Genomic DNA, 23,203 nt, shown 5'->3' on the forward strand with positions numbered 1-23,203 from the left:
CTACCACAACGCTGCGTACACACAGGTAAGGAGGCACAGGGTCTACCCTGGTTCAGTCCGGTTCTGAGCTTGCTGGAATAATCCCGCTGAGGGCAAAGCAGCAGAGTTAACCTACAAAAACAACAAGGAGTCCGGTGACACCTTAAATATTTTTATTTATTCAAAGATGTATTTACACGGCTACCTCCTGATACTTGACCCCAGGCAGGGGTTAAAACCTACAATGCCCCGTGGTAACTGACCAGCACTTTTATCACTGGGGGGTTGCGTTGCAGTAGTTTTCTGGAAACCAGTTGGCAGCGGCAGATAAAGTGCAATGTAAAATACTACAGCTAAGACTGCCTATACCTCGCTATCCATATCACGGGCACCAAGATGGTGAGCAGGAGCCGTCTCTGGAGCTTCAAGAGATGCTAACTAGACACGCGCATGAGCATCAGACAGCTGGTAGGGAAGGTCTTTTGTGTCCTAGTTACATGATGTAGGAATCGCAAGAGTGACTTGAAATCCTAACTTCCGCCCCCATCTTTCACCCCTCCTGCGCCCCCACCCTCATCGATCGCCGTGTGTAGTTAGGGGAGGAAAAGTACCTAACGCTGAGCTTCAAAAAAAAATGTACAAAGCCAGACTCTGGAGCGCAAAGACTCGGCGCCCCAGTAGATCTGGTTTCACGCTTTGCTCGCGCTCCGCTTTGCAGCACGGCTCTGTCTGTGCTGAGCACAGGGCACAGATGAGCTGCTGGGAAGTGCCCGATCTCTCCCCCCCCGCATATGGAAGGCGACTTCTCTGAACTCAGTGACATAGAGATGGGGAGGGGGCGAGCGAAAACTGTGTCCACGTGCCTGTTCCAATGCTACCATTTATCACATGGATGTGACCGGTGTGTATGTAGACATAGACTGTGTGCGCATACACACACTCCACGGGTCAGAGTGTGGTGTAGGTGTCTTGTAGCCTTTGCTACTCACGATCAATAATCATCTCAAGCGGTATATGCCGTTCAAATCTTAATACCACACACCGTCGAGGGGTTTTGTTTGTTTAACGTGGTGTATCATGAATACGTGCCACAAACAGACCCAAATGCACTGCTCGGTTAAGCACTCGGGTGAGAGGTAAGCTTGAACGCCAACCCTTCATTTATATGCCTGATTCAGACTGTAGTTGTGAGTGGTCCCATACTGTCTCTCAACAACTTAGTTTAATATAAGATATAATATAAGATAAGGTCCCATACTGTCTCTCAACAACTTAGTTTAATATTAGTTTTAATAACCTTAAAAACACATATCGCTAGGATATTCTGACCACACATTAACAAAACGATCTTAACATTGGCAGGCAGAGGGGAAGAGTTGAGGAAACACACGCATATTGGACGGGAAAACATTTTCTGAAAACGAGTTAGCTGGTGGTGGTGTAGCTGCCTTCTTGGCAAAAGGTAGCAGACACTGGGCACTCAGTAATGCCTCACCCACCTTTACCCTCGATTTTGAGAAGGACTGGTCACCTTAACCTCACCTGGAGTTAAGGGAAGCTGTAGGTGCATCGCCTCTCTGAAAATCCGGTCCTAACTGCAGATTGTCTTCGGAAAGGAAAAGCACCAGACAGCGAGTTATCTTTTACACCTTCCCGAAACTGTTAGGGGATCTTTCACATGGACAGCCACCTAACTCGGGCAAAAAGCACTTGGGTTTAACTATCTCTTCTGAGATCCACTGTCTCTGGTTTACTAACGACTAGATTAATTATTTCCGCCTGTAACACTGTAGTTAGTACATTCTTTCTTCAGTCCTTTGGTACTGAACTCCAGAGTCAGAATTAGGGAGACGTTTATACCTTTATCTTCGCACACACATCATAGAAGTTGCTTCTGACCTTATCCTCACAAAAGTCCTTTTGCCCACTTGCTTGTAAATCAACACATTAAACAGCTGCTCTCCTCAGTTGAAATTAGTACTGATCCGTGAGCAACTATCACACATCAAACACAACCATAAAATGCCTGGCTAAATGGGTTTGTTTCTTCCTCTGACAACATTAGCATCACTCAGGGAACAACAATTGTTTTGCTAAAGCAGCTGTCTGATATAACAATTAAAAAAGGAAGAGTGGATAGACAGACACCAAGGACACAGGTTAGATTAAAAAAAAATCAAACCAAATCAAAACACAAACATGAGCCCTATGAAGAAAATACTGGTGAAAGGAAAGCTCTTGTGTTTAGTCTGAATCTCCATTCGCGAGAGTATGAGACTCAAACTCACCTTGGGCTTTATTCACACTTACAGTTTCACCTTCCCTTGTGATCAATGACGGTAAACACTGGTAGTGGGGCCAGTCCTGTTGAAAGTTAATGGCGAAGCTACCTTTGACTTCACTGAAAGTAGGAGAGGTTAGGGTACGTGTCCTTTGTTATTTACCAATCCTTCAACATTAGGGATGAAGGGAGCCCCTTGAGATAAAAACCACACACACTTCTGCCCCAAACTCAGTTTGATCCTTCAAGTTCTTTTAACACATCAGTAAACACTCCTTTTTTTTCTCTCTCTCTCTCTCCCCCCCCCGCCATGCCAACGCTTTTTCCAGTTCTGGCCGGAGCAAGTAGAAAATGCTGAACTACCATCAGCCGGTCATGTGGTGTTTCCTTGCACACAAGAATCATGGTGGTATTTCTTGACTGACCAGAAACAAAATAGAGCAAAGGCTATTCGATTCTTAGGAGACTTGCAGTGCAATTTAGCACATTCAGGAGGTAGTTCAGACTGAGGTTTATGTGAACTGAGCATCTGAGGGCTGGATTTTCTTGTCCTTCACACCCGGGAGCTCAAATCTAATCCCACTCAAGTAAATGAATTACACCCGTGTAAAAACGGTGTCAGAGAAGAATCAGGCACTGAGAGTGAGCTCCTGAAGTGGTGTAAACTGGTGCAGCTCCATTGCGTTCAGCGGAGCTCCCTTGATTTACACCAGGAAATATGTGGCCCTGGGTGTTTATCCAAGAAGAGTTTTCCCAACGCTAACATGCTAGTATATATACCCGCACACCATCAGACACAAGACAATATACAACGGCAATAGATTAAACCATTTAGCAGGAGCGTACTATTCTTAATTAGCATGTCTGACACCTCGTTCTTGCAGCAATGTCATCTTTTCCTATGCAGGAACATGTCCAATCCTTAGAAGACCCTGTATAAAGCACTGCAGGATAATTTCACGATCAGAAAATGAATGGGGTTCAGTATTTAAACCGATTGCTCACTAGCGTAACATTAATATACATGAGCGAAGCATGTATAGTAGTGAATTAACAAGTGTCTCCTTACGATTGAAGATACAGGTCATAAAAGATCGTGTATGACATATGTACTATGTTTTTCTATCAGTTCCTAAGGCTGGAACTCCTTCGGATGACATCATTTAATGGGAGACCAAAGTTTCTCCAGGAGGGAATATTTAATTGTGAGTATGGATTTAGTGGACCCCACCTACAGTGCTTGTAACTTGTGGCAAAAATAGCACTTGGAAAAAAATGTGTGTACATATTATAGTAGTATACTGTGAGATCCTGAAGCACAAATACTGCCCAAGAAATAGAAATGGTACAGGGGTTGTGGTATAGGCTGTATTTTGTAAAACCATGAAACTTAAGGAGGATTTAGTTGCATAGACCTTGTGCTGGCTTTCTATGCAGGGTGAATGTCACGCTAGCGCCAGATTCTTCTTTCCCTGCATCTTGTGTAGTCATTTACACCAGTGCAAAGTGTGTGTCAAATGATAATATTCTGATCTAGCAGCATTTGACACTCACTTTGCACTAGTGTAAATGACTCGGGTAGGCTCAGAGAATTGGGATCTACGTGTGCATGTAGGGGCAGACACTCTGGTGGTGAATTCCACAACCTGAATATTGGCCTGTGACTCACCTCTCTGTGTAGACCTGTCCAGCGGTGGTGGGGACACTCCATGCCTGCAGTTTCACGTGTGCCATCTCTAGTATGGGGCTCCTTCTCTGTGGGAGATAGGAGGATCAATCTAGGAGTTCTGCATGTGGTAGAAGGTGCACACACCCTGCCTGGCCCCTCGGCATTTGCCTCCTTCCTCTCTGCACATGGAACAGCCCTGGTTCTGCTGGAAGTGGAGCCACTGACTCTGCAGAGGCAGGGGGAAAGATTTCCCCCACTACGGATTTATAGTCTGATTTTCAACAGTGCTCCCACTGTGTTCAGTGACAGCCTAGGTGCTCAGTGTCCCTGAGTCGATGCTATTGATCCCTTTTTTTCCTCTGACCGTGCTCTGTGTGTAATTTTCAAGCAAGCCATTTTATCTGGAAGCAAGCAAAGGCTCTAGTTGTTCATGAGAACTATGGCCCAGATCCACGAAGGTATTTAGGCTCCCAACTTCCATTGAAATCAAGGGCCTCAGGAATCTAAATACCTTTGTGGATCTGGACCCATGAACCTGATCCAGTGTTCACTGACTGTCACCGGAAGGTTTCCCATTTACTTCAGTGGGTGCTGGATTTGGCTCTCAATCTTTTGCAGGTTTCAATCTTCAGCTATTTTTTTTTTTTTTGCTGTAACACTCTCTCAAGTGTAGTTAGAATGTTTTCCTATGGGGAAAAGCAAACCATTTCTCATCCTCTCCGAGCTAAAACATGGTTGAAAGGATTTTGCTCAAGCTTTGTAGAAAACTTCACCTCTGGGCTAAGATCAAGCATATGACAGATCAAGTAAAAAAGATGAATGGCTCAGAAATATACTGTAGGAACATGTGAAAACAGGGGATTGGAACGAACACCATTTTGCAGTGTTCACTAGCAGGCCCCTAAGGGTGACTGTGCTCTATCAGATGTGTCCGGCTGCCTTTTAACCGCACCTTCCTAGAATGCTGTCTCCTTTCCCAAGATCGAGTCTCTGGGCCAGATCCTCAGCTGCTGGACATCAGCTTAGTTTCATTAACTTCAGTGAACCACTGCCACGTGACACCGGTGGAGACGGCCCAGTTCATATGATGGAGAATCCAGTGACTCTCTCTCTCTGTTGATATAAGCCCAGTGGTAATGAATCCCAGCACAATCTACTTTTAGCGAGGATAGCAACGGGGGCCAGGAAAATGCAAATAATTGAGGGAAGTTGCTCTTTGCAGCAGACTGCACAGTTTAGTCCTGTCTCCTGCTATCTGCAGCACTGTCCATAACAGAACGAGTGGTTCGCTTCAGCCAATCTTTTGCCTGGCAAATCTTGACTTTTCTATCAAGGTACAGTCATAGCACTTATTGTTTTAAAAATCATCTAAAATGCTGACGATCTCTTCTTTCCCTCCAACATGGGATCAGTTGAATCTGTTTTAACTGGGACTTTTTTCTCTCTCTCAAAAGCCAGGCACTCCTGGAAGAGATCGGTTACATTTTTCCCCCCAAGAAATCAGGTGAAAGTCTTAAACCTCAGTGGGTGTCTTTGAGGACACAGAGCTTGTGGTCAATGCTTAATAAGCACCTGGTGCCAACTTCGGATCGCCAGCTGGAGTAACTCCGTTGAGGTACCCGGCCCTGTTCTTGTGCCCAGGCGGGATCGGGCTGACTGCTGGTTACGCTGCCTGCACAGAGGGACGAGGGCTGTTTCAGCACAAGGAATGACTCCTTTAGCCCCACCACAAACCAGATCCCAGCGCCCATCGTGTCCGCTGCAGCCATGTTAGAGGTGGCCCATTGAAAGAGTAGGGCGGGGCTGTACTCTCCGCCCTTAGGCTATTTGGGGGCAATCAGTGGCGGAGCCTATGCAAAAACCAACCAACCAAACAAACACCATGAGAGGCCTCGACTTGCTGTGAGCGCAATTACAGCGAGCGAGGGCCACGGGGGCAGCACATGGGTAGCACCGCAGTGCTGCGACACCCCGTTTTATAGAGCAACGGCCCGGCTCCAAGTCTGCCCGTCGCAGTTTCTTGTCTAGGGCAGAAGCAGGATCCTTCACAGGCTCCCCGGAGCCCCAGGAAATGTAGTGGCAGAGCCCCGAGGAGGCGTCCCGGTTCCCCCGCCCATGCTCCTACGCGTGCCATTAAGTCTCCCCAGCAGGCGAAGCGTTTGGATCCCTTTGCAGAGCTGCGGGCACGAGCCGGTCCAGGGGCAAAGCTCAGAACTAGCCTCTGCTTTTGTGCTGCAGCGGGGGATCCCTCGGACAGCTCCCCCACCCGGCATTCCTCCACCCCACCCCCCTAGCCCCTTCCTCCTCCCCCAGCTCCCTGCCACGCTGCCAGCTCGGTGCATTTCGCAGCCCGCCCGTGCAGCGCCAGAGCCGGGAGCTCGCTCTCCGCCCGCGCAGCCCGGCCCCCGACAGGACTCCCCGGCCGAGAGAAGCATGGATGTGAGGCTCGGAGCCGCTCTGCTGCGCGTCCCGGGCCTGCTGTGCCTAGTCCGTGAGTAGCGCTCAGCCGGACTGGGGCTGCGGCTCCGCTGGCGATGCGCGCGCGAGTGGGGAGCTCCGAGCGTCCCCGGGCGGCTGCCTGGGAGCCCCGCGTGGGGACGCGTTACAGCGGGTGCCTGGCCCAGAGAAGGGCTTGCAATTAAGCCGCTTCATTTCATGCCAAGGGCTTAAGTGGGGGTGGGGATGGGGTACTTGGCTGCAGAAGAGCCGGGCAAAGGGGGTCCCCTTTTTTTTTTTGCCCACGGCGCTGCAAGCTCCGCAGCGGAGCACGGAGCCGCCAGCAAGACCCGGGTGTCTCCACGGATCTGTTTTGTTCCCGCAGATGCCATGGCTCGCATCGGGGCCGAGCAAGAAGTGGAGAACCTCTCGGGGCTCTCCACCAGCCCCGAAAAGGACATTTTTGTGGTGCGGGACAACGGCACCACGTGTCTGATGGCCGAATTCGCAGCCAAACTGATGGTCCCTTACGATGTGTCGGCCAGCAATTATGTCGACGTAAGAGGGGTTTGGGTTTCTTGGGTGGGGTCCCGCGTTCGACTCGCGGGGCTGATCTTTTAGAAAAGGACCTGGTATGGTCGCGTAGCCAATACCATAATGTCCCATGCTCAAAATGAAGCTCTCAGCCCGTCCCGCTAATTACTCCACTGCCTGTCCGCAAGATAATGCAAAAACCCGTGCATCTGGCGAGCCAACCGTATTTTAGCGCCATTCAGGGGAAAAGATCTCGATGCTGATTGAAAACCCCGCTCTGTGTCCAGGAGCTTTGCCAGCACAAATGGTTAAGAATAGCGAGTGCAGCTGCGTTTGATGCTTTTGGACAGCGAAAGTTGTCGGTGCCGCGAAATAGCGTCAGGAAAGAACCCGCTTCCCTATAGGCAAAAGTATCCGCATTACTGTATGTTCCCCTTCTTGCGCCTGCCCTAAAGGGCATATTTTTTGCTTGGGTTTGGGGGGAAGGGACACCTTTTTTTCTGATAACATCTGCAGCTGAAGAAGTGAGGGTTTTTTAACCCAAGCTTATGCCCAAATAAATCTGTTAGTCTTTCAGGTGCCACCTGGTTGTTTGTGTGGATACCGACTAACACGGCTACCCCCGATACTTTTTTCTGATGTTAGTTTATATCGGAGCCCATGTAAACGATCCCCTTCTGTTGTCCCGAATCATTAACCGTTGGGAGTGGGGTTGGGCACCCGGCCTGTCTTGTCGGTTGTTGAACGTGTGCTGTGTTTGCGCATTCAGCTGATAACAGAAGAAGCTGAGATCCCGCTTGCCCGAGGAGCAGAAGTGAAGGGGAAATGTGGCACTACCGAATCGGAGCTCCAAATCTCTTGGCTAGACAAAGTTTACACCCTCAAGCTGTATTTTGTAAAGGTAAGTGACCGGGCAATTGCTGGGTGCCTCGGGGTCCTGCTTTTTGTTTTCCCTTTTCACCAAAAACCGAGGACATCTGATGCCACCGAAACCAGCCCGGAGTCTTAAATTCGGCTTCATCTGAACGAGTCGCAGGGAAACCCACTAGCAGGGAAATCCCGCGCTCGGTGTGTGTTCAGTGAGATGCGATCCTTGTAAAAACCGACCCACACCCCTTATGAAAACGCCGCGAGCTGTACATTTGAATGGCAGGGGAGTTCATTGACTGAAACGGCCTTGTTAAAATGGTGTCTTGGCAGGAAGGCCACAACACAACCAAGAGGCAAGAGGCGGTCTGGAAAATGAACAAGATCCAGTTTGTCTATGATTCTTCGGAGCGAACCTACTTCAAAGATGCCGTCAATCGTAAGTGCCGCCTGGAAAAGACCTTTTCCCCGCCGGCCAAGGGGCTGCTGTCCCCGGGACCCTTATTGTAGATGAAAATAAAAAAGGGGGAAGTGAACCAGTCCCTGAGATGTTCGGGGCCCCGGGAGGAAAGCGGGAGGGGGCTGGGCTGTCTGCTGAAATCAAGAGGAGTGTTTAGTAAAATCCAATTTAATTACAGATAAAATATCGGTCTGCAGCTAAATAGTCCGTTCTTCCCAGCGGATGGGCCGTGCCCATGAAATGCAACGATCCACCCCCGCCTGGAGCACGGATAGATAAAGAAGGAACATGGGGACAAACTCATTTCCCCCCCTAACTGCTACACTGATCCCCTCCCGTTTTTATTTGATTTATGGTACAATTTGCTGGCACTCACCAGCTATTCTCCTTGCCGCGGCGAGAAAACCGTATTTCCCCCAATCTGCTTGCTAGGCCAGGCAAAGCTTAAACAACACAACGTTTCCGTCGTTGGGGGGTGAATTCGGCGCGTTTTCTAACCAAGGTTGGAAAACTCCCCCAGTCTTCATCCCCTCTCTGCATCCGCTATTGCGGACTGCGGCAGGTCTACACGGCATTCAGGAGCATAGGAAAATGCCTGTATTTGCAGTCCCTAGAGCCCACCTCTCACATTTTGCTAGAACCTCAGTTTCTTCCTCCACCACTGATCATTGCGGCTGGCAGTTGCTGTACCAGATCCTGTTCCCAGGCAGATCAGTGGGTGTTTTGCAATTGACTTCAGTAGGAACAGGATTCAGGTTCTATGTGCGGTTAATTTGAAGGAAACCATCTTTGGACTGAATCACTTAAATGGTAATAAGGGATGGACGTTTACCTCTTGTTTTCTTTTCTGATGTTGGGGCAGAGGGGATTGCACTGGTGCTGCTGTACACACACACACACACACACACACACACACACACACACACACACACACACACACACACACACACACACACACACACACACACACACACACACACACTTTCTTCCCACCTTTTGTTTCATTTCTCAATCTTTCCTCCTTCACTCATCTGAGTTTGTTTCTTTTAATACTTTCCGTCCAACTCCGGTACATGAACCATAGGCATCTCAGTGGGATGGTATTGAGGGGAACTTGAAGCACTGGAATGGGTCACCTAGGGAGGTGGTGGAATCTCCTTCCTTAGAGGTTTTTAAGGTCAGGCTTGACAAAGCCCTGGCTGGGATGATTTAGTTGGGGATTGGTCCTGCTTTGAGCAGGGGGTTGGACTAGATACCTCCTGAGGTCCCTTCCAACCCTGATATTCTATGATTCACCATTTTCTTAATAAATTGAAAGGCAGAGCTATCCTTTTCTGTCCTAATAATTGCCGCTACCTCTGAATATTTCAGACACTATTTGGCTTCAATTAGGTATCATGTTTATCATTCTTAACCACCAGCAGTTCATTTCTCTTCCAAGCACAAAACCCTGGGGAAATACATTCTACATGTTCAGTTACATTTGAAAATAATTCTGTAATATGGGGACATCCACAATTCCATGCACATCGCTCAGAGATGTCTTAAAAAACCGACTTGCAACACATTTCTCCTGTAAGTGCAGGGAGTGCATATGGAATTTGTGTGTTTATAAACACGCATGTAAGCGGTACAAAATACACCATTTTTGTTTTGCAGATAGTCACATAAAACTTCTCGCCCTGTAAGGCTCTAATCTGGCAGAGACTGGCGGCTCAGTTACTCTCATACAGGATTGGGGCCTTATTTTTTACAATGGTTGCACGCCCGTTAATTCTTGGTTTTGATAAAATGGCCAGTATATTAAATGTGGAATAACATCACGCTTCCCATTTTGTCAATGGGAATGCTGGCTTCACTTTGGGGGAAAAAAGGCACATTTACCCATTTCTACAAAGAACATCGAGTTTTAGGTTTGAAAACTGGTGCATTTTAACTCAAAAATACAGTTCACGCCAAAAGGGTTTGCATACCTTAATGCACCTCTCATAATTGAGCCTGTAACGTAATGTACAACCTTGAATTCTGAGTATTTTTCATCTTGTCGTGACTATTTTGCATGCCTCTAATACACAGCCACACACACATTAACCATCACACACTGAGCAAATATGAAGCCCTATTTCTCTATTATGTGAAACCTAATGATGAACACAAGGGCTGCAGATGATCAGAAAGGCAGAAGTTATTCATCATTCCATACACAGTCCATGCACAGTCATTCCATGCACAGTCTTTGTATGCAGAAATATGTTTGACATAATGAGAAAATTCTGCCTTATTTCCACTTGGCCAATGATCTTTTTTTTTTTATTTCCAAGAAACGCAGTAAGAGCTAGGTTGAGTCCTGAACTGAGTGTCTCGAGCTTTTTTTTTTTCCTGGCACCCAGTACAGAGGCTACGTGTAACCGCAGTCCTTGCTGTTGCCTGTGTGCTGGGAATAGGGGGTCTGAGCCACTGAAATTTATAGAAAAACCTCTCATTTGCCTGAATGGGCTTTGAATCAAGCCCGCTATGTGGCCAGCACTGCTAGCATCACTGCACTGATTGAGAAAGGCGGAGCAATGTCTCCCCTTTACACTGGGAATGGAGGGAAGTATATGTTCCTAATGCTTGGTGCAGTGGCCGTACTCTGCTCTCTGGAGAGTTCCCACAATGCTGCCTGGAGCTCCCCGGGGTTGGGGGGGGGGAGGAGTGGCTCTGCCGCAGTTCCTAGTAGAGTTCTGTGTTGTTTAGAAGGCACAATGCAGCCCCAAGTCTAGCCATCGATTTATGAAAGCACATGCCCACCTCCCTGCAATCCAGGCACATCTCCACAGGGTTAGAAAAGAATCCTGTGGCACCTTATAGACTAACAGACGTTTAGGAGCATGAGCTTTCGTGGGTGAATACCCACTTCGTCACCCACGAAAGCTCATGCTCCCAAACGTCTGTTAGTCTATAAGGTGCCACAGGACTCTTTGCTGCTTTTACAGATCCAGACTAACACGGCTACCCCTCTGATACTTGACTCCACAGGGTTAGCATTTTTAGCAACGCTGGCAATTGCCAGATTTTGGGGTCTAACTGTTTCACTGCTGTTTATGTGGTCTCAACAGCTGGCAAGCACACAGCCAACTCGCACCACCTTTCTGCCTTACTCACCCCCGCTGGGAAATCCTACGAATGCCAAGCTCAGCAGACCATCTCCCTCATCACCAGCGATCACCAGAGAACCGTAATCCTCTTGCTGTCAGAAGTCCGCATTCAGCCCTTTGACATCAGTGCTGACTTTGTCTTCAGCGAAGGTAGGAACGTGTGGCAAAATCACTTTGAGCCTAATCTCTGGCCTAGCCCTGCATCCCTTGCACACCCCAAACTCCCAGTGACATCAATGGGAGTTTTGAATGTGCAGTCTATACGGGATCAGGCTTTTATTGGGACGTTCAGCATGATCCTTGCTTCCAAACTCCTCCTGGGAATTAGGTGCTGAAGTGGTTGGGGGCTACTGATGAATTGGTCTGTGGTCCAGAGAACTGCATTTGTTGCATGGCGTATTGTGAATCCAGCAGGGATCTGGAAGAGGAACATGGTTTTGTGGTCAAGGCACTGGACTGGGGATGTGGGGTCAATCCTCAATTCTGCTACAGATTTCCTGTGTGACCTCAGGCAAGTCCCTCATTTTCCCGGTGTCTCAATCCCCCTTCTGTAAAATCACCCTCATAACACTTCCCAAGTGCATAGGGGTCTGGTGAGGATAAAATTCATTAATGTTTCTGAGGTTCACAGAATCTGTAGTGATAAATGCTATACTAAAGCCACTAAAGAAAGAAATCCTTATTCAATGCAGTGTTTGGAGGGTGTGGAGCAAATGAAACATGGACCCTCCCACTGAACAATGAAGATAAAAAGAAATATTGAACAGTTGTCCTTGCCACTGAGTACCGTCCATCTTGTGCACTGAACGAGGCAGGGAACCTGCAGGAAAAGTAGTCGGAGGTCATGTAATTAGTCAGTGTCCTGTAATTCACAGGCAGAAAATTACAGATGGGTGGGTAACTCCATCATTTCCTCACTTTTCAGTACTTAATTCTTTTAAGGTAGTATTTTTAAAAATATAGAATAGACAGAAGCTGCTTCTGTGTTTTGTACTTTTTTTTTTGATTGGGTCAACTTTATGATAAAAAAAACCTGGTTTAACAGAAAATATTGTCAGAACTGTATTGTTCTCTGCTTTTATTTTTGTTCAGAATCTGCTGTTAGCACATTGTACTGTGGCTTTTATTTATTAATTTATTTATTGCTGCACGTATGTTTGTACCTGAAATGCTTAGTTCAACACTCAGTATATTAATACTTACAGGGTAAATTCCTGGCCCCATTGAAGTCAATGGGAGTTTTGCCATTGATGTCAATGCAGCCAGGATTTCATCCAAGATATTTCTATGAGGCTTGATCCTGTTGTCTTATAACTCAGGCAAAACTCCTAGAGAGCCAAATTCTGCTCTGTTATCTGGTGTTCCTCTGGAGTCATGCCACCGACTGAATTAGAGCTACTCCAGTTTTATACCACGTTAAATAGAGGTTTCGTTTGGACCAACGGTCATTTTGCCTGAGTTAGTATTTTAGGATCAGTCCCCTGCAAATTCCAGCTTTACTGGATTAATTAATAATATCATTATTTCTAAGGAAAGTGAAGTCAATAATATATGGAGTAGCCAGATCCGTTACTCATTAACTGGTGGTTAGAAAAGGGTGGCGTTACTTGTCAAACGTAACATTTAAAATATTGAATTGTGTAATTCTACCTGTGGGCAATAGCTCACAGTGTAGTAATACAAACACTTACCGCAAAGCACAGTGCTTATTACCACAAGTACTATTCCCCTACATTACATAGCGAACATACGTGGTTACAGGCCCTGACTCAGCTGGAGCTAGAGATGGCTGCATTACTCATAGTGAAGATGGGAGTGAATTATTTGTCTTCTCTATAGGTGCAAATAAATCCTCTATACCATGCCATACCACCATGTATTCTGTATAGACCACATACTTTACAGGAAAAAATATTAGAGACATTTCAGAGAGGTTTTTTGACACTTTTCAGATGCTATTTTTTTGTATCCCTCCACCTGCAAATTGACTCTTTCTAGTGTGATGGGTACAAGTAAACAGGCCTCGGGGGTGGGGGAAAATTTATAACTAAAATATGCAAATTCTTATTAAAATTACCCAGTCTAGCTTTTCTGTCTGTACATAATATCCAAGTTGTAAAGTCTGCTATCTCGTCCCATAGCAGGCCAGCAACCAGCACTTCCACCTGTCACCAAAGGCCTTTCCTGATTTTCTAATGGCACAACGTGGCTCTTTGAACCATAATGGGCATGTAAACGAGTCACTTGTCCAGGACTCGACACTACCCAGGCTAGGTCTAGGGACACTGTAACTGCATGTGGGAATTCTATCTTTTGAGGAAAAGAGGTAATATTTATTTGGCAAACTTGTGAGGGTTTTTTGTTTGAATGATGGCTGTTTGAATTAGTCCCAAGGGAAAGTAAACAGCAGGCAGAGTACAGATGAGGTGGTCAGAGATGCCAGACAGATGTAAGTTATCACATAGCTCCACAATTTAACAAATGGTTCTGCCATTTATCATTTGCATGTCATTATTACATACGTGGGACTATATATGTAACTATAAATTGTGCATTATTATTATTTGTTCAGCTCGGGATCTCCCGCTAGTCTTAAATTACAGTAATTAGTCTGCTCCTTTGCAACTCATTAATTTCACATTTGGTAAAATTTCTATTAATTATGAACAATACTTTAAAATATGTTAGAATTGAGAAAGAGCTCTGCTAAATCTGAAGAGACTTTTATCTGCAGGAGGACCGGTGCCCTTTTAAAACAGAGATGTCAGTATGAATTAAATAGCGAGAACTCTTGTCCTCACCATTGACGAATTGGCTTATGAACCGTCCCACAGAATTTTGTAGAGAATTGTAGCTTTTGTTACTGGTTAACCAACCCAACGGAATGTCTATTACACGTTCAGTACATATGTGTCTTTAAGCCCTTTCCCTCAACCCTTACAAATATATTCATTGCTTTATTTCTGTCCTACTCCCAACACTAGTGCTGGTTGAACGCTTTTTGTTTGAAACTTTTTTTTGTGACAAAAAATGACCTGTTTTGAAAACAGATTTTTCTTTTAAAATTTCAGTTGAAAAAAAAAAGGAAGGGGGGAGGAAACCCAAAATTAACCCTCCCCCAACAAACCAAAAAAGTTCAGTTTTTGTTTTCTTACTGAAATAAAAATTGCCCACTTTTTTGGGATGACTATACGGATCATTTTCAACCAGTTCTGTTCAGCCTATATTTGCCATGTGGCCCTCTGCTTTCCTATCCCTAGTATAACCGTACTGTTTTAACAATACCAGTCTAGTTAAAGCAGAACAACCTCCTCATATGGACACAGTTATACTGGTATAAAGATACTTATACTGTACAGCTAAGTCCCATAAAGGAAGGGGAAACCAAAAAACAGTAATCCTATAAAGAAGACATGTCCCCACACAGCACTAAGGAGGTGGGAACTGGGGTGGAATTGGGACCTGGAGGCTGTGAGTTAGAGGCACCACAGAAGTACCTACCTACCTCAAAGGCACCACAGAGGTACCTACCTACCTCAAAGGTGCTAAGTTCTTTTCAAAATCTAGCCACATATGAGCATTGAACATTTCTGCAGATGTGGCCCATCATGGCAAAAATCCAGAGTCAATGGGAATCTTTCCAGCAACTTTGAATGTGGCCCTATATGTTGCTGGTTTGGGGCAATGGGTAGGGGAACTGTTTTCTAATTTTTATCTCATTGATGTCTGTTCTAATACAGAAGGCTGAACAAGCAAATTTGCATGTTAGCCATTATCCTGAACAGCATAGGTACTCACGGGGAAAAAAAATCCTACTATCAACTTATACAAGGCATAGTTGTAGGGCGGCCTGATTCTGATCTCTCTTACATTGCGTGTGTGTCAGGAATTACTCAGCAGAGTTATACCAGAGTAAACAGCATAAATGAGAAGAAAATCAGCCCATGTGTTTTTATCCTTCTCTTGAGTATAGGCTAAGCACTCCCCACAGAAGCCAAGGCATGACACAATAAATACTTTGTTCTTCCTCTGACAATATGACGCTCCTAAGGAATAAATGACCATGCATATATATTTTAGGGTGCAGGTATATAAATGACACCACATCTAAGTAGCCTGCCTCCCAAAGTATAAACACCAGTGCTCACCATTGAGTTGGAGGGGGTGGGGGTTGTATTCCAGACAGTCTTTGTTTGCTGAGCAACTGGCTTAAAAAAAAAAACTGACAAGAAGGACAAGTTGTTGTTTCTTGCTTACAAAAGGGCTCCATCCTGCAAGGTGGTGGGCACTGTGGCCTGATCCAGAAATGCATTCGAGCATATGCTTAACTTTAAGTGTGACAAATCCCACTGATTTCAATGAGAATACTCACATGCTTAAAAGCTAAGCATGTGCTTTTGTGCTTTATTGAACTGGGCCAAAAGAATTTCCCTGCTACTGTGGGAAAGGAGATTTGTGGAGTGGGGGGTGGGTCTTCTCCCCTCAATGAGCACGTGTAATGTCACTCATGGGAATTATGTGACTCATGATGCACTGTAATGTTACAGTCACAGGGAGATACCATAGTGCATCATAAGCTGTGTAGCCAGCCAGAGAGTAGGGCCCATAGGTGAGAATATGGGCATGAGGGACCCAGAACTACAGCTCCCATGAGACACCCCAGTGGCTTAGGCAAACTCAGAAGTTAATCTTGATAGGAATTGAAACGTTCCATTTTGATTTTCCTGCAGAAAACGTTGATTTCAACGAAATCCTCTTTTCTGATGGGAGAATGTTCCAGCTGAAATTTTTTGACTGGTCCACTGTTAAGATTGTGGTCCAACGCTGAGGGCAGGGGCTGGGGAGCTAGGAGGGTTGGGTTCTATTGCTGGGTCCTCCACTGCTCCGCTCATTTTGAGCAAGTCCCTTTACCTCTGCATCATGCCTTGTTTCATCCACCTGGAAGAGGAGAGTCCTAGCACTTACCTACCACAGAGAGGCGGTGTGAGTCTCAGTGCTCGTAAAGTGCTTTGCTCTCCTTGGATGAATGGTGCTATATAAATGCAAAGTATGATTATTTATTCTGTGAGCAATCAGGCTCCATAGCATCTTGCTTAAATCTCACCTGTCTTCCGTTACATGCGGTCACATGGCCACATCCTGACTCTGGAATAGGCTCCCAAGGGAGGCTTTCGAATCCCTGTCATTGGAGGTTTTTAAGAACAGGTTAGACCAGGGATTGGTAAACTTTGGCAGATGGCCCATCAGGGTAATCCGCTGGCGGGGCATGAGACATTTCATTTATGTTGACCATCCGTAGGAACAGTCCCCTGCAGCTCCCAGTGGCCATGGTTTGCCATTCCCGGTCAACAGGAACTGCAGCAAGTGGCGGCCAGCACATCCCTGCAGCCTGCTGCTTCCCACAGCTCCCATTGGCCAAGAATGAAGAATTGTGGCCACTGGGAGCTGCGGGGGGCCATGCCTGTGGACGGTCAATGTAAACAAATTGTCTCATGGCCTGCCAGCGGATTACCCTGATAGGCTGCATGCCGAACGTTGCCGATCCTTGGGTTAGACAAACACCTGTCAAGTATGGTCTAGGTTTACTTTGCCCTGCCTCAGAGCAAGGGGTTCAACTAGACGACCTTCCAGCTCTCCATTTCTATTTTTCTGTGACTCTCTCTGAGTCCACTGATCAGCCAAGACCTTGGTGTCCCACTCTGAAATGGTGAATAGAAGGGTCAGTCAAGGAAAGGAACATGTTCATCAAGCTGAAAATCTCACCTGTGCAGGATAGGGAGACAGCCTTGCTAATGACCTTACAAACCCACCCTTGTGGAACTCCCTCCCCACTGCACTCCACTCCATTCTCTCTCTCCGTTGACCCAGTGGTTGGTAGTCACAGAAGGGCAAGATCCCTCTTGGGCCACACAAAGGATTTGGGAAGTAATTTGCATTAGTTTCTTTTTCTTCCCCCTAACCAGCCCGTTTTCACCTACACACCAAAGAACTCCACAGCTCTTATCCAGAGAGCAGTCTTTGACCTTTTCCATCCATCCTCACTCTTGGGTCCGGGGGCCATCTTGAGCACTTGCTCCCCGTGTGCATTCAGTCTGTGTGGCCTTATGGAACGTCCACACCCCCTAACACCTGTCATGTAGCTCCCTGGAGCTTAGTTCTCACTCTGTGATCTATAGACTTACCCATGCACAAAACACAACCAGGGGAGATGACTCCCCAATCCTTTTTGACTGAACTAACCAGACACTCTTCCACCACTGTCTCTTCTTAGAGGTTGAAGGTGATGCCTCCCCAGGACAGTCTACAGGAAATTCCACAACCGACAATCTGAGACTGAAGTGGGCTAATTACAATATGATTTACAATAAGAATAGAGAAGCTCAGAGTAAAGCAAAAGCAAATATAGTGTGATGCTTTGCAAAGCTCACCGGGCATGATCCAATGCCCACTGAAGTCAATGAGATCTTTCTAGTGACTTCCTTGGGTTTTGGCCTGGGGCTCTAAATAGATTTTCTTTGGGTTGAGTTAGAGTGAATTAAAATGACTTAATAAATAATAACAATATTATTTGCTCTTATAAAGCACTTTTCATCCATAGATCCCGTAGGAATGTACAAAGCAACCTCATTGGCCAGGCAGCCTATCAGTTTCTCCCAGGAAGCTCCCTCAGTCAATAGGCTGTGATGATTAAGAACATTACAGACTTTGAACCAGTTGATTGGCTGGGTTTAAAGAGACAAGAATCATATAATTCTTAGCATTCTGTTATCATTGTCTGCTTCTTATCAAGTATGAAAAAACTGATAGATTACTGCCTTTGGGATAAATTATGGACTTGTTATACAATAAGGGTTTTTTTAAGCGATCAATTTCTTTTCACCCATTACACTTACGCAAACATTGCAAGAAATACATATTTCCTGTTACAATGTTCTTGTGACTTTTTTCTGCTTAAAATAATAGTTGACATCTGAGTTGACAACTCGGCTTGTAAACAGTTCTCATTGCAGAGGACATGCTTGGCTTAGTTTGGAAAAAATGAATTAAAAATAAGGGAGTTGAGATGTTTGACATGGTGGCATTGAGCAGGTGAAGCGGAAAATCTGGTTACGTTGTAAGATGTGATGTTAAAGATCAGTGTGGTGTATATGTCCGGCAACCAGTGATCTGCTCAGTACGGGGACAAGGGCATTAAGATTTTGGCAGTGACGTGTGGAGGTCCGGTGAGCTGAACAGGTCTGATGCAGGGAACTTACGAGCTTTGCTGTTGAAGCCAGCAGACCTTGTAAACTAACTGTTCACAATGCACACAGTAGCTGATTCCCATGGGATTTAGGCACCTAAAATCATTGAGGATTTGGGCCTAAATTCTTTGAATGTGAGACAAGGGCACAGAGTGGTTGCAGCTCCTCTGCGCTGCTCGCATAGGTCATTAGGGCCACTGGAGCGATGTAATTCTGGCTTCTGTGTCCCTTATTTGGCTCCTCTCCACACTCAACTCTGCTCTCCACGCTAGCCTTTGCAGGTTCAGCACCACGGAATGCCTGTGTGCCCATACGCCTGTGGGTTGGAAACACCATTCCAACGGGATCCTGACGGACATTCGATGGAAGGGGTGTTTTTAACCAAACACTGGCATCAATTTTTGAATCCTGACTAATAACCAGCAGCCACTTCCTCCCTCTTTTTTTAACTGCACTGCAGCAATTGTGGCCGTGTCTTTAACAGAGAACTGGTGATTAATCACTGTTCTGGCAAAAACAGTGCAGGGATTGAATTGAAAAGGAGACGGCTAAAATACTTTTCACATCAATGTTTTTTCTTGCCGCCTTTGTTTTTGTTTTTAAAAAGCTTAATAATAGAATTCTTTCCCCAGATAGATTAGCCCCTTTCTCCATGGCCAGCTGCTTTTTGTAGCCGGAGTTTTGAATGGTTGCTTTATGAGCCTCAGTAGCTCAAAGGAGTGGTAATAAAATGAGGAGTGTGTCAGCAATAAGTGGCAGATTCTCAGCTGGTTTAAGTTGTCAGAATTCCATTTGAGCAAGGTCCCTGCTTTAACTGCCTGGATTTGTGCATGGGTGGGTGATTATGCCCTCTTGTGGCTGGTATATATAGAGGATAAGGGATTCACATCACTCAGAGGAGTTCTCCTTTAGTTTTAGTGGTAGAGGACTGTGTTCCGGAGTCAGGTAACCAGGGTGCCAGGCCTGAGCATCTTTAATAATGGGGGGGAACTGGTATTTAGGTTGTCTAACACTTTCCATTAAGATTCACACAACCTTTATTTGAGAAGCTCCTACACCTCCATTGTTTGCAGCAGGCATTTGAAGTTTGGCAGGGAGAAAACCCTGGGGCCAGAGAAGTGCCTTTTCTTTCCCCCCTGAAAATCTGAGAGAGAGACTTTTGAAAATTGCAATTTTTTTCTTCTGTCATTTGCACTGTCAGCAAAATTTTAGCAGCACCCACTCAGCCTCCTGAGTGCTGTTCAGCTTGTTCAATGAATAAGGCTGCAGAAAAAAATATGATGTGATCATATAACTAAAGACTGCATCATAATGCCTACGCACAAGGGCATCACATTAAGCTTGTACAGACCAACCAGATTCTGGCATTTCCTAACTTTTGAGTGCTTGACTGTGCTGTCTAAATAACATTTTTTGTATGTAATTGTTATATATTGCAGTTGTACCTAGAGGTCCCTGCCCCATTGAACTAAGCATTGTACAAATGAAGAGCTTTCAAACTGTGCATATGCAATTTATCTAGTAATTGTGGCTGTTGCCTGTAGGGCATGGATTCACTTGCATTAGTGCACATCTTCATCCTGATCCTGCAGAGTTCTTATCCAGGGTGTCTTTACTCCCACATTCCGGCTCACTGAAATCAATGGGACCACTCTGGTTCAAATCTTCAGCTGGTATAAATCAGCATAGCTCTATTGACGTTTACACCTGCTGAGGAGCTGGATCAAAGACTGAACTACCTGCTTTCACCTTCAGGATAGTCCCTGCGGGCCAATGGGAGCTGCTGAAAGCGGCGCAGGCCGAGGGATATGCTGGCCGCCACTTCCAGCAACTCCTATTTGTCCGGACCAGCGATCTGCGGCCAGTGGGAGCTGCGATCGGCCAGACCTGCAGACAGGGCAGGTAAATAAACCGGCCCGGCCCGCCAGGGGCTTTCCCTACACAAGTGGCAACCCCTGTTTGAGAAACCCTGATGTAGATAAAAGACTTCAAAATCCAGGGCTGTTAATCTGGAAATCAAAGCGTGCCCCACCGTTCAGCTGTAACTACAGTGCTAATACCCCTGCACTGGGCCAGATTATAGAAGGGGAGGGATGAATAGGCCATAACTCAGCTTCACTATCAGATCCTGAAGTGAAGTCACAGGGCTGGGGGTTAGGGAGAAACCAACCAACCTTTTTTTTAATTTGCAAACCAAACAAAGGTGATTTGGAGTCAAGAGACAACGAGCCCCCAGGAGGCCATTTTTACAGTCACTTTTCAGCAAAGGAAGGCACTTAAAGAATAAAAAAAGACAATTAAGACAGACCAAGGTGCTATGGTAATAATAATAATAAATAGACCTGACTTGCTGAAAGTTAAGCATGTGTTTAAGTGCTGTCCTGAACCAGGGCCTGCAGTGGTCAATGATATTTTAGTTTTCTTTAGAACAGTTAAGCCACCAATAACTACTGATTTGTCCTTGGTTTCATTGCTACTGAACATGATTTTACTCTGTACAGATGACTTCACTGTAGCATTATTCAGTTAGCTTTATTTCACTGGCAAAGTTCATTTTGCACTACAGAACAAGTTAATATTTACAATATTTCATCATCGCTTTCTCTCTAATTGCAGAACATAAGTGTCCAGTGGACGAGAGGGAACAGTTAGAAGAAACCCTGCCTCTAATTTTGGGTCTGATATTGGGGTTGATGATTGTGATAACCATCTGCATTTACCACATCCACCACAAACTGACAGCCAACCAGGTACAACTTCCTCGAGACAGATCTCAGTACAAACACATGGGATAGATGGCAGGATGCATCCAAACTGAGTACTTATCAGGTAGACAAAGCAAAAGCACTTTTTTTCTGTAGGTGAGGACACACACATGAGATATCTACAGTATAATGGCCAAATGGAGATGAAAACACTCTTCACAGTCAAAGCTTCATTCTCTTCTCATATTTTCTTCTCATATTCAAACCCCAACATTTTACTCTCCCCACATATGCAGCACTCCCATTCCATACATGTATGAAGAGCTGGGTATTGGAGTGAAGATTTACCGCTCCGAGTTTTGCTCTAAGCATTAATTTAGTGTATTCATTATTAAGAGCCATGTCCTGCATTCCTAACACATTAGAAATTCCCCCGGAAGTTAATGAAAGGATTCTAGGAGTAGCCACAACGTAGACATTTTATTCTGAAAAATCCAGGCCAGACCTTCAGCTGGTGTAAATTGGTGTAGCTCCAGTGAAGTCAAAGTCAGCTGATTTTAACCAGCTGAGGCACTGACCATGCATTTAAGGTTGAGAGAGGAAAGTTTGTTTTTGCTTCAGAGTTACACTTACAAAACTGTTGATGCACAAAATATAGAGCACCACGCTACTGCAAGTCAATCAAGAAATGCTTCTGGCTGGGCATCCTGCACGTATTGTGATTGTCTTTGAAACGTTACATTGCTACCTACACCTGACAATTTCACAACAAAACAAAAATGTTACCGTTACTATGCAGATCATTTCAGCTGTTACCCAATGTAACAGAAAATATGAACTCTTATCAGCTAATGTAAAACATTTTTAAAATGAATTAAAATATATACCTGTATAAAATTTGATTTGCCTTTTTATTGTGAAATGACCAAAGGTTGACTATAAGCACTGGTCGTTTATAAGGCTGAATATAGGTGTACATGAAGACAGTGATGAGCTGCCAAAATTTTAACAACTGGTTCCCTATAAAAAGTTCTGATTTAAGGGGGGGGGGAGGGGCCGGGGCAGGCGGAGACATACTTGTGGGGCTGGAGGCCCCTGCAGGGCCTGGGGCAAATTGCCCCACTTGCCCCCCCCCCCAGCAGCCCTAGAGCTTGTAGCCCCCTCCCCCTTTACCTTGCTGGCAGCTCAAAGCAACTCCGGAGCTCAGCTGAGCTGCCCAGCTGATGTCTGCGGCTGGCCACGCTGCAGCTGGGGGGAAGCGGGGGAAGGGCCGGGGGGAGCCTCAGCCTCCCCAGCTGGGAATCCTGGGAGCAACAGGATGGTCCGGCCTGCGGACCGGAGTTCTTTGCCCACCTCCTGGCCCTTTAACAACTGGTTCTCCACGGAGGTCTAATTTTAGCAACCGGTTCTTGGGAACCTGTGGGAACCTGCTCCAACTCACCACTGCATGTAGAATGATACAAAGGTGGATTTAGTTTGTGTTGGCAGTATCTTTGGTGCAATACTGGCTAGCTGTACTGTAGTTTGTATGTTACAATGCGACCTAAAAAATTCATCCATCCTCCCAGCCGTTTGCTTGTTTGCGCGTTTTATGAGACATGGGGTATTTCACTAATGTCCTGGTCCTGTTCTCATTGAAGTCACTGGAAAAACGCCCATTTTTCATGCAATTTCAGTATTTATTGAACCAAGATGTACTTTTCTCTTCTTATTTTACCTGATTTAAAGAGGAACACCTAGAGAACATCTCCCTGAACTGCCTGTACTATGTATTATATGTTATGAGCCAAGCAAACTATTAATTCAAATCCTGAAACTACTGGAGAACTTATTTGTATGGATTTTTATAGTAAAATAATATATTTAGGGCCTAGTTCTCCTTCACACTGAG

At 45.6% G+C, this 23,203-nt stretch overlaps 1 protein-coding gene across 4 annotated transcripts; it reads left to right on the plus strand.

The window, feature by feature from the left end:
• The first annotated feature begins 4,940 nt into the window (after positions 1–4,940).
• LAMP5 (lysosomal associated membrane protein family member 5) lies at positions 4,941–22,204 on the plus strand. Of its 4 annotated transcripts, none has more exons than XM_039528418.1 (7): positions 4,990–5,544; positions 6,243–6,420; positions 6,751–6,923; positions 7,669–7,800; positions 8,100–8,205; positions 11,325–11,513; positions 21,224–22,204. In XM_039528418.1, exons 2-7 carry the CDS (start codon positions 6,363–6,365, stop codon positions 21,400–21,402), a joined length of 837 nt encoding a protein of 278 aa, XP_039384352.1. In that variant the 5' UTR covers positions 4,990–5,544; positions 6,243–6,362; the 3' UTR covers positions 21,403–22,204. The 4 variants fall into 4 exon arrangements, with proteins under 4 accessions (XP_039384351.1, XP_039384352.1, XP_039384348.1 ...); XM_039528414.1 differs by having other exon boundaries at positions 4,990–5,263; positions 5,384–6,420; XM_039528416.1 differs by having other exon boundaries at positions 4,990–5,263; positions 5,388–6,420.
• The last annotated feature ends 999 nt before the right edge of the window (positions 22,205–23,203 follow it).

The sequence above is a fragment of the Mauremys reevesii genome, linkage group 3 (assembly GCF_016161935.1).
Source record: "Mauremys reevesii isolate NIE-2019 linkage group 3, ASM1616193v1, whole genome shotgun sequence".
NCBI classification, from domain to species: Eukaryota; Metazoa; Chordata; order Testudines; family Geoemydidae; genus Mauremys; species Mauremys reevesii.